The sequence below is a fragment of the Coenobita brevimanus genome, chromosome 100 (assembly GCF_032717465.1).
Source record: "Coenobita brevimanus isolate Jiangsu-jjx chromosome 100, ASM3271746v2, whole genome shotgun sequence".
NCBI classification, from domain to species: Eukaryota; Metazoa; Arthropoda; class Malacostraca; order Decapoda; family Coenobitidae; genus Coenobita; species Coenobita brevimanus.
Window position 1 is genome coordinate 47,724,578 of NC_137053.1, and position 12,116 is coordinate 47,736,693.

Below are 12,116 nucleotides of genomic sequence, written 5' to 3' on the forward strand. Positions count from 1 at the left end.
CTTTTTTTTTTTCTTTCTTTCTTTTTTCAAGGTTTCATTCTCCATTAGGTATGATGCACGGCAAATATTGTCCAAAAAACTCAATATCAATAGGTTGGAAATTGGTTTTAATCCGATTTTAACCAAGCTTGAAAGAAGAGTGAAGGGTATGCAGAGGGTGAAGTCGTTGAATTTTCAGAACAATAAGTTAAAAATTAAGGTCACAGGACACTCTTGAACTTATGACCCTTTAACTCATTTTTTTTTTTTTTTTCGAGTTTAACTTGGTGAATCGGTTCTTGGCCAGCCAAAAGTTAAAATTGTCAAAATTGAGAACAACAACTCCATGTTTAAGGCTGCATGACAAGATCAGCTTAGAACTTTTTATCTGATATGAAGCAAAATTAGTGGAGGGATTAATGGTCACGCAGTTAGTCAAAGGTCAAGGTCACAGAACAACATTAAACTGTAGTCTTTGACCAATCGCAAGCCGTGGGTGCTGTGGTGTGTCACAGTGCTCCTCCTTGTTAGTTTCCCCGGTTTTTTTTTTTTCCAACATGAAGTATTTCAAGTTTGAAAAGAATCGGTCAGAGCTCAAAGTCACAGAGCTACGTTAAAAATTCTGTCATCTGCCTATCACGTGGCGTGGGTGTCTTGCTCACTTAGTGATCATTCTTGTTATTATCTCCAAAAATTTCATCAGTTGAAGGGAAACTTCTCGAACTGAAACGAGTTAGTCAAAACCTAAAATAACCGCTTCACTTATTCGAAATTCTTAAGTTGAAAAACTTAACAAAAATCGTAGAAAAGAAACTCAAAAAAGAAAAAAAAAAGAAAAAAAAATGAAGATGTAGAGATGGAAGTGAGAAAAAAATCACTGGAACATAATCGAGACAGTAAAACCTCATCAAAACCACATACAGTATAATCACATCCCAACTTTTTAAAATAGCTTATTGTTGAGATCAATTGGATGCATTTTTGTTACACCATGATGGTGCACACTGGAAAGAGAGAGAGAGAGAGAGAGAGAGAGAGGGAGAGATGCGGGGCTGGGATTATATGTCGTTTTACAGTTAACAGCCCTAGATCTTGTTCCGAGGTATTTTGGTGCACTGCCACCCCCACCCCATCATACAATAAAAAAAAAAAAAAAAAAAAAAAAAACAGGATTTGTACTTGCTATACCTAAGAACAATGAGCTCTTATTACTGAAATGTCTGATAACCCTCTCACTGTAAGTGATCTCTTCAAATATTAATAAGATAGTTCTAAAGTAGGAAGAACAAATTATAAGGGACGTTATCACGCTGAAAGCACCAGTATTCCGGCCAAAAGCTGACCAAGCGTAAGCAGTCGGACCCCGAACAGAAATTGACTGGCTTTTCTCAACTTTTATTTCCGGAGCTCAAAGAAGTAAAAAATGTGGTCTTTTTTTTTCTGGAATCCAGCCCACCATATATATAATCATGGAGGGGTGGCACAGTATTCATTACGGGTCAGGTGACTTCAAAGGATAGGATTTATCATTTGTTTTTACCAAGAGTTGCGTTGTAGCCTTTCAGACTAATGGATGAACGACTCTTTAACTGTGAATGAGATTCAGTGTGGTTTTGAAGGTCAACATTTAAGCTTGCAGACAGCATGAACAGCCGCATCACAGTTTACTCCATCAGTGGGTAACTCACGGTGACAAGTATGTTGTAGGGATGGGATAATTCTCACACCATGACTCAAATATTTTCACCTGATGCCTTCCAGAATCTAAAATAACACGAGGCACCGCTGATAACTCGTGCAGGACAACTTTGGATATATCACGCCTCCTGAAAGTCAAGTTAAATTTATAATCATGAACATATAAAGCCCAATTTTTACAACTGTAGTAGTTGTAGTAGTAGTAGTAGCAACAGCAGCAGCAGCAGCAGCAGTACTAGCTGTAGTAATAATAGTAGTAGTAGTAGTAATAATAATCATCATCATCATCATCATCATCATCATCATCATCATCATCATCATCATCATCATAATCATAATCATAATAATAACGACAGCATTCTTAAAACAGGGATCGTGAAGGCGTCTGAACCAGTCCTGAAACTATGATAAGACCAAAGGGTCTTTGACCAAACTTTTTCAGTCAGAATATTCCACAGTGTAGAAGAGTATCTGTTCAACATCGAAAGCAAAATCGAAATAACGTTATCGTACTAAATGGGTTACTACTGAGGTTTCTTGAAAGCTGAGTGCATTGTACGTGTCTTGCGGTACAAAAAAAAAAAAAAAAGGAAGAAAAAAGAAAAAGAAAGAAAGAAATATGAAATATAAAAAACCGGACTGAAGGTGTTAAAGCACTATGCAAAGGGGCATTCAGGCTTACCGCTCACTTGTAACTAATACAGTTATAATTATTACCATTATGACTCTGAGAACTTGGGTGTTTGCATGATTCATTCTGTCAGGTTTATGAATACGACTACAGTCCATTAAATTCACAAGATTATCGGAAAACCCTTTCTTAGGAATAGGCCCTGAAGCCTTTGCCCAGACTAGGACACGAAGAAAAAATCTAAGAAAGAATTAAAAGCATGAGTTGAACGAGTGTTCTAAGCTAATGTTGCCATCCAAGCAGCTGCACCAAGCTAGCCAAGGCTGCTTGCTGCATCATGCGGTGTTTTTAATTTCCCAGGAACGTCTGGATTTCTCAGTACTTCTTACCTAATGACAGATTTTCAGGATTTCTCATTGAAAAATGGATAATCTCCAGATTTTTAGCACATAACCAGAAAAAGTACGGTAAATCTCAAAAATTTCAGAGAGAGAGAGAGAACGCCTGTCTCACGTGATCAGTTCTGGGTTTGTTCGAAGTTGGTCCAGGAGGAATCCCAGAGGGATGCATGTAAGAGCTGGATCTTGTAACAAAGAAAATTGATAGAAACTTGTTCCTTCAGTTTTCTGTGGCTGAAATACTTACAAGGAAATTACTATCGTGCAAAAAAAATATGAATAACTAACATTTCTATGTCATCAAACAAGATATTCACATTCGTATTCACGAATACTGAAAATGCTTATATGCATTCCCGAATGTTGAAAAACATACACTAGGACCATCACTAGTGTACGTAATTGGTCTCTCTTGGAGGTTGGTGTCATCTTTGAGCCTCTATTCTTTTTTCATCACTGAGAATCTATTGTATTGTGCAAGTAATTTTTTTCAGTCTATAATTCACTAGAGAAATTTTGCTATGTATGATATTTCAGATAACAAATATAGGTGTGTGTAATATTTTTGTGAAATAATATAAAATAAGAAAATCTATGTAGAAAAAAGAAGGTTACTTGCATTTTGCCAACATCATATCCTCTATTTTCTCTCTCTGTATACTGGATTTCAACCGTACTGTTTTTCAGCCGTTTATCTCAGTCTAAAAAATTAGTTATTTGTAGGTAGAATATCAACAAACAAATCGCTTTGAGGTTCACGCCGTTTATCGCGCTGTGTGATGGTTGGGGGAGAGAGGGTGGCTATTCAGCGGGTATTGGCGAGGCTCCCATCCAATATGCTGCCCATCCAATCATTTTTCTCTTCGATGCCGCAATGGCCCGACACAGTTACAGGGAGACACAGCGGATAATATACAGGGAGATAAAAATGGTCGTGCAATCACAGCGAATCAAACTATACATACATTTACAGGGAGACGCGGAGAACATGACAATTACTGGGAGACAAAGGGACAGTTAGTCAAAGGGAGACAGGGCAGGGGGAGAAAGGACATGCAGTTACAGGGAAACACAAAGTATAGTGACTAATAATATCGAATTAATCACAGGGGGACAGAGAACATTGAGCTACAGGGTGACACAGAAAATATCCAGTTAAAGGGAGATACAGAAGATATCCAGTTAAAAAGAAACTCAGAGGACATCCAGTTACAGGGAAAGACAAAACATACATTTTCAGCAGCCAAAAAGGTACCGGTAGAGTACCCAGGGTACAGCAGTGAGTCGTAGCAAATAACAAACAGAACATGAGTAAGGACACTTTAGGCCGCGTTCTCGTTGGCTTAGGAGACTTACAGCTACTCTTTCCTTGCGATATATTATTCATATTTAACGTCCTACAGCATTTACACATACTTTACATATTTCTGAGTATAATCTTTCCAGGTTAAGGTCCGACTGACGCCAGACGATTTTTATACTCTAGTTCATGAAGCGAGAGCCAGTAATATGTTTTGATTGATTGATTGATTGATTGATTGTGTGTGTGTGTGTGTGTGTGTGTGTGTGTGTGTGTGTGTGTGTGTGTGTGTGTGTGTGTGTGTGTGTGTGTGTGTGTGTATGTGTGTGTGAACAATAGAACTTAAACAGTTTTATCCGATTTTAAGAAACCCTTAGTGGAAAACTTGAGGATCAGCTAAGGGGGTGACCTATTTATTTTAACAATAGTTCAAAGGCCAAGGTCTCAGGGCTAGTTCATAGTTTGAAGTAGGAATATCAACTTTTATAGTTTTTATCCACTTTAAATCAAATTTGCTACTACGGATGAGGTTAAGAGAAGAATGATGTGAGTCATTTGTGAGAAAAAAAAAAAAGTCAAAGATCAAGGTCACAGGGTAAGATCAAAGTTCGACCCATTGCGTGTGAACAGAAAATCTAAAATAATCTTGATCTAATATGAACCTGTCTAGATGGAAGTACTGACGTTTAGCCAAGATGTTGACCAATTATATTTGACAAGCGTACATCAGGTCAAGGTTACACGGCAAGCTCGACCTTAAAATTTTTCTATTCGTGTTATACCAAACTTTGTGGAAGAGTCCATGATACAGTAATGGCGACGGCATTTACTTTTGAGAACAATCAGTCAGAGGACAAGGTGACAAGGAAATGTCAAGTTATGGTCACAGGGCAAGATTAAGCTCAAAAGGCGCTGATTTGGTCTGAACCCAACATGGTGGAAAGGTGAAGGGTCAGGCAAGAACGAACGCATTCGATATTTAGAGCAGTCTGTCAAATGTCATGGCCACAGAGCAAAGTGAAATGTATTCCTGTAGTGTTCTATTCTTTCCTTCTTCCGTTTTTTTTATTTTGGGTTTGATTTTCTGTCCTCTGAAGGTCAAAATAGTCCTCAGTAAACCTTCCGGTACGTGAGATACCAAAATATTTGTCCTCATCACCACCAAATTATTTTTTTACTCCATCAATGGCCCCTCGCCTTCTTTAAGAGGCATTCCCCTACCCCTGGCAATAAACAAATGAATAAATAAATAAATAAATAAATAAATAAAACTTAGTAATAACCCAAAAGTGGTGGTACAGTGCGTCATATGCAAAGGACGTCCTCCCTTGGTGCCCTTAATAACCACCAAAAAATAATAATAATAATGAAAATAAAAAAAACACTAGAAGAAAGGGTTTTCTGATAATCTTGTGAATTTAATGGACTGTAGTCGTATTCATAAACCTGACAGAATGAATCATGCAAGTATCCAAGTTTTGAGAGTCATAATGGTAATAAGTATAACTGTATTAGTTACAAGTGAGCGGTAAGCCTGAATGCCCCTTTGCATAGCGCTTTAACACCTTCAGTCCGGTTTTCTGTTTCATATTCCTTTCTTTCTTTTCTTTCTTTTTCTTTTCTTCCTTTCTTTTTCTTTTCTTCCTTTCTTTTTCTTTTCTTCCATTTTTTTTTTTTTTTTTTTTTTTTTTTTGCTGTTGTTCCGCAAGACACGTACAATGCACTCAGCTTTGAAGAAACCTCAGTAGTAACCCATTTAGTACGATAACGTTATTTCGATTTTGCTTTCGATGTTGAACAGATACTCTTCTACACTGTGGAATATTCTGACTGAAAAAGTTCGGTCAAAGACCCTTTGGTCTCATTATAGTTTCAGGACTGGTTCAGACGCCTTCATGATCCCTGTTTTAAGAATGCTGTCGTTATTAATTATTATTATTATTATTATTACTGCTGCTGCTGCTGCTGCTGTTGCTGCTGTTGCTGCTCCTGCTGCTGCTACTACAGTTGTAAAAATTGGGCTTTGTATGTTCATGATTATAAATTTAACTTGACTTTCAAGAGGCGTGAAATATCCAAAGCTGTCGTGCAAGAGTTATCAGCGGTGTCTCGTGTTATTCTAGATTCTGGAATGCATCAGGTGAAAGTATTTGAGTCATGGTGTGAGAATTATCCCATCCCTACAACATACTTGTCACCGTGAGTTAACCACTGATGGAGTAAAGTGTGGTGCGGCTGCTCATGCTGCTTGCAAGCTTAAATGTTGGCCTTCAAAACCACACTGAAGCTCATTCACAGCTAAAGAGTCGTTCATCCATTAGTCTGAAAGGTTACAACGCAACTCTGGGTAAAAACAAACGATACATCCTATCCTTTGAAGTCACCTGACCCGTAATGAATACTGTGCCACCCCTCCATGATTATATATATGGTGGGCTGGATTCCAGAAAAAAAAAGACCACATTTTTTACTTCTTTGAGTTCAGGAAATAAAAGTTGAGAAAAGCCAGTCAATTTCTGTTCGGGGTCCGACTGCTTACGCTTGGTCAGCTTTTGGCCGGAATACTGGTGCTTTCAGCGTGATAACGTCCCTTATAATTTGTTCTTCCTACTTTAGAACTATTTTATTAATCTTTGAAGAGATCACTTACAGTGAGAGGGTTATCAGACATTTCAGTAATAAGAGCTCATTGTTCTTAGGTATAGCAACTACAATTCCTGTTTTTTTTTTTTTTTTTTTTTTTTATGTACGATGGGGTGGGGGTGACAGTGCGCCAAAATACCTCGGAACAAGATCTAGGGCTGTTAACTGTAAAACGACATATAATCCCAGCCGCGCATCTCTCCCTCTCTCTCTCTCTTTCTCTCTTTCCAGTGTGCACCATTATGGTGTAACAAAAATGCCTCCAATTGATCTCAACAATAAGCTATTTTAAAAAGTTGGGGTGTGATTATATGTCGTTTTGATGAGGTTTTACTGTCTCGATTATGTTCCAGTGATTTTTTTCTCACTTCCATCTCTACATCTTCATTTTTTTTTCTTTTTTTTTTCTTTTTTGAGTTTCTTTTCTACGATTTTTGTTAAGTTTTTCAACTTAAGAATTTCGAATAAGTGAAGTGATTATTTTAGGTTTTGACTAACTCGTTTCACTTCGAGAAGTTTCCCTTCAACTGATGAAATTTTTGGAGATAATAACAAGAATGATCACTAAGTGAGCAAGACACCCACGCCACGTGATAGGCAGATGACAGAATTTTTAACGTAGCTCTGTGACTTTGAGCTCTGACCGATTCTTTTCAAACTTGAAATACTTCATGTTGGAAAAAAAAAAAAAAATCCGGGGAAACTAACAAGGAGGAGCACTGTGACACACCACAGCACCCACGGCTTGCGATTGGTCTAACACTGTAGTTCAATGTAGTTCTGTGACCTTGACCTTTGACTAACTGCGTGACCATTAATCCCTCCACTAATTTTGCTTCACATCAGATAAAAAGTTCTAAGCTGATCTTGTCATGCAGCCTTAAACATGGAGTTGTTGTTCTCAATTTTGACAATTTTAACTTTTCACTGGCCAAGAACCGATTCACCAAGTTAAACCGGAAAAAAAAAAAAAAAATGAGTTAAAGGGTCATAAGTTCAAGAGTGTTCTGTGACCTTAATTTTTAACTTATTGTTCTGAAAATTCAACGACTTCATCCTTTGCTTGCCCTGCACTCTTCTTTCAAGCTTGGTTAAAATCGGATTAAAACTGTTAAAGTTGACCAAATCTCAACCTATTGCCATTGACAATTTTTTCGGCAATACATATATATATATATATATATATATATATATATATATATATATATATATATATATATATATATATATATATATATATATATATATATATATATATATATATATATATATATAATAACATATATATATATATATATATGTATATATTTAATAACAGAACGGAGGAAGGAAAAACAAACGAATAAAAAAAAATGATCCATACACCAGATTACTGGTGTCCTCTGTTCATAAAATATTTGTAATAGTTAGACTTGAACAGCTATGGGTTGAAATTTGGAGGAAAACAACTCTGAGGAAGCGTGTTCCAGAGAGATGGAGGTCGGGGAATGAAAAAATTCTGATAGGCAGAAGTTCTGCAATACGGCTGAGTGACATTCCAGTCATGAGCGCTACCAGATGCCCATGTAGCACGAGTGAAGGCACGGAGAGGTGGCACTATGGACGCAACTTCGTCTGAGCATTTGCCATAAAAATATCTAAAATAATGCAAGGGATGCAACATTCCTTCTTACTTGCAGGGGAAGTAGTTTATTTGTAATGGCAGGGTTGTTAATAATTCTAACAGCTTTGTTCTGAATTTTGTCCAGTTGTTTTAATGCAACCTCTCCACATCCACTCCACAAGGGTGAGCAATATTCAAGCTGCGAGCTCACATGACTCATAAATTATAGCTAACTGCTCATCAGCGAAGAAGTTACGGACTCTGTACAATAATCCAAGTTTCTTTGAGGCGGTTTTAGCAAGTGATCTAACATGAGAGGTCCAGCTGAGAGCATTGGTAATGAGACGCCAAGAATTTCAATACTTTTGGAGATGGGAGTATTAGTAGCACTGAAGGTAATGTACGAATCTGGCAATATCTGTCTATTAGTAAATTGTATATATTTAGTTTTGCTAGCATTAAAAGAGACAAGGTTGTTTTGTCCTCATTCACTGATCGTAAATAGGTCTTGATTTATGGAGATGGCTGTAGTGAGTTGAGAGATAGAGATATTAGGCTTTGTAAATGGGTGTCTGAGGGTGAATGAACTATGTAGTGTTGAGTCATCTGCATATGAGTGGATTTGATTGTGGGTGACAGATAAGAGATCATTAACATGGACCAGGAATAGGGTTGGCGCCAGAATTGACCCTTGCGGCATGCCGGCGTTAATTGAGTGGAAATTGGAATGTATATCATCTACTTTTAATTTTACTTTCCTGTCACTAAGATATGAAGAAATCAAAGGAACAAAGGACGTTAGTCCATAGCAAGGGAGTTTGGACAGCAGGGAACGGTGCCATACTCTGTCGAAAGTTTTAGAAATATCAAGAGCTATTGCATGAGTTCCTCCATGTAGATCAATTGATTGATGGATGGAATGAGTTAGGAGACTGAATATGTCAATGGTGGATCTTTCGTGGCGGAAACCATATTGTCTATCACTAATTAAGTTGTTGGATTCAAGATGTTTAACAATGTGCTTATTAATTAAAGTTTCAAATACCTTGCCAAGAGAAGATGTGACAGCTATTGGTCTGTAATCAGAGGGGTCAGAGGAATTTCCTTTCTTCGGAACTGGATGGATATTGGCTTCTTTCCATGAGTGTCAAAAAAGAAAAAAACAAGGTTGTCGATTTTGCCACTTCAGCACTGGATAGGTCTAATAAAGAAAAATGAAGAAAGAATAATATCGAGAAATCTAGATTTTTTCAACTGTCCTGTAAGCGAGTGGATGTTTGTTGCTCAGCTGTCATGACTCAGGCGCTGCCAGAGTGATATGAATTGGCAGCGGTCGGTTGCCCTCTTGCCAAACCTGCTAAGGAGACTGTTTTATGTATACACAAACATAGTCATGACATTGAGCAAGCCACAACAAGGATTCTCTCTTACCTTTACCCTGAAAGATTGTATGAGAGACAGAGATCAACTAGACTCCGGGAGTGTAACACAACTCTTTCCCAGTATAGCATCCAGTAGTAATACGGAGTCTTTAAGAATAACCTGAAATCCTGATGGTACATTTGTGGCTCTACGTCACACATATTGGCTTCAGGAAGGCCAAACACACGCCGTTCTTTCAAGTCTGTCTACCATCAGATCTAATAGCCTGTAAACTGACTGTCTGCCATCTGTTGCCAAGCCATTTTGTCATAGAACCTGCCTGTCATCGAGCCCGGCTGTCATCTAACCTGTCTGTCATCTGGCCCGTCTGTTACCGAACCTGTCTCTCATTGAGCCCGTCTGTCATCGACCTAGTTTGTCATCGAACCAGTCTGTCACCAAGTCTGCCCGTCACGAAGCCTGTCTGTCGCCCAGACTGCCGGTCACCAAGCCTACTTGGCTGTCCATTCCTACCACGATTCTGCTAACTGCTAAACCTCCAGTGACCAAATGACCTGCAACTCGTCCACCGCACCTCCCACCAGCTATCAATACCAACTCATACACGCCCTACGCCATATGCTGTATAAATAGGTTGCAAGTTAAAACCATTCAGTAAAAAGTTTCTGCTGTTATCAATGGACTAATAACCTTCACACCTTTTTTTTCTCTTCTCTTAGAAGATTGAAATACTGTATTCAAAACAAGTTCCTCAGATGATTTTTTATACTCTTCACTTTCATTTACTACATACATCCATATGAACACTTCATTTGTAAAAACCAATATATATATATATATACAGTATGTATATATATATATATATATATATATATATATATATATATATATATATATATATATATATATATATATATGAGCACTTCATTTGCAAAAATCAGTATATATATATATATATATATATATATACTATATATATGAGCACTTCATTTGCAAAAATCAGTATATATATATATATATATATATATATATATATATATATATATATATATATATATATATATATATATATATGAGCACTTCATTTGCAATAATCAGTATATATATATATATATATATATATATATATATATATATATATATATATATATATATATATATATATATATATGAGCACTTCATTTGCAAAAATCAGTATATATATATATATATATATATATATATATATATATATATATATATATATATATATATATATATATCTATCTATCTATATACCTAGGCTGCTTCCCCCAAGGAAAGGGAGGTAGCCGAGACAGGACGACTCACTCTCCATTTACTCATCCATTCAAACACATTCATTTGCATCTTAGCCCCAAAGGGGAGAACGGACAGATCCTCACCGCACCACACCGCACAAGGGTCAACTGGGCAATGCAATCAGTGACATCCGCAGCAGGGCCCGACAGCAGAACTGGTTTACCCCTGCCACATCATAACAGACCCATCCCCTTACCCGCACCTGACCTGACTAGCTGATCAGACCAAATGCAGGAGAATATCCCCTCAGGGCTGCGTCATCACTTATTCATTCACAATTTCTCTCCATTTATTTCTGTCACGCACAGCCACTCTTCCTTGCTCAACAGACATCCCTCTCGCATCCAGCGCTCTCTTCACACTGTCCATCCATCCTATTCGTGGTCTTCCTCTCAGCCTTACACCTCTCACATCAGATCTAGTTATCTTTTTCACCAATCGCTCATTATCCATTCTCTCCATATGTCCAAACCATTGCAACACCCTCTGCTCAACTCTACCAGCCATCTCCCGAACAACTCCAGTTCTCCTTCGCACTTCATCATTTCGCACCCGATCCATACGCGTCACTCCACACATACTCCTCAGACATCTCATCTCCATTACATTCAAACTTTTCCTCTCTGCTACACCCATATTCCATGTTTCAGCCCCATATAATGCAGTCGGTACCACAACACCCTCATACAGCCTTCTCTTTACATCCATTCTAAGCGAACGACATTTAAACACTTTTTTCATTCCTCCCAGCACCTTTCCTACTTCATTTATTCTAAACTTCACTTCTGCATCTATTCTTCCATCCACAGCAACATGTGACCCTAGATATTTAAAACAATCTACCTCCTCAAGCAACTCACCATTCAAAACTATATTCATCCCCCTACCATCTATCAACCTCGTACACTTCATCACTTTACTCTTATTCTCATTTACTTTCAATTTCCTCCTTTCACACACCCTTCCAAACTCCTCTACCAACTGTCTCAATCTCTCCTCTGAATCAGTCACCAGTGCAGTATCATCTGCAAACAGCAGCTGCTTCAGATTCCACTCTCCTCCATCAACATTTACCAGACTCAGACCACCTAAAACTCTTGCATTCACCTCCCTTACAACACCATCCATGTAAATATTAAACAACCAAGGCGACATCACACA

The 12,116-nt window shown here is 37.7% G+C and overlaps 1 protein-coding gene across 1 annotated transcript in view; it reads right to left on the reverse strand.

Moving 5' to 3' along the window:
• Positions 1–1,663: 1,663 nt before the first annotated feature.
• The window catches only part of LOC145414652 (uncharacterized), a 44,395-nt gene continuing 33,942 nt past the window's right edge, over positions 1,664–12,116 (reverse strand). The window contains exon 4 of the mRNA XM_080284171.1: positions 1,664–1,805. Coding sequence (XP_080140297.1) covers positions 1,664–1,805 — 142 coding nt within the window. The remainder of the gene's footprint in view (positions 1,806–12,116) is intronic.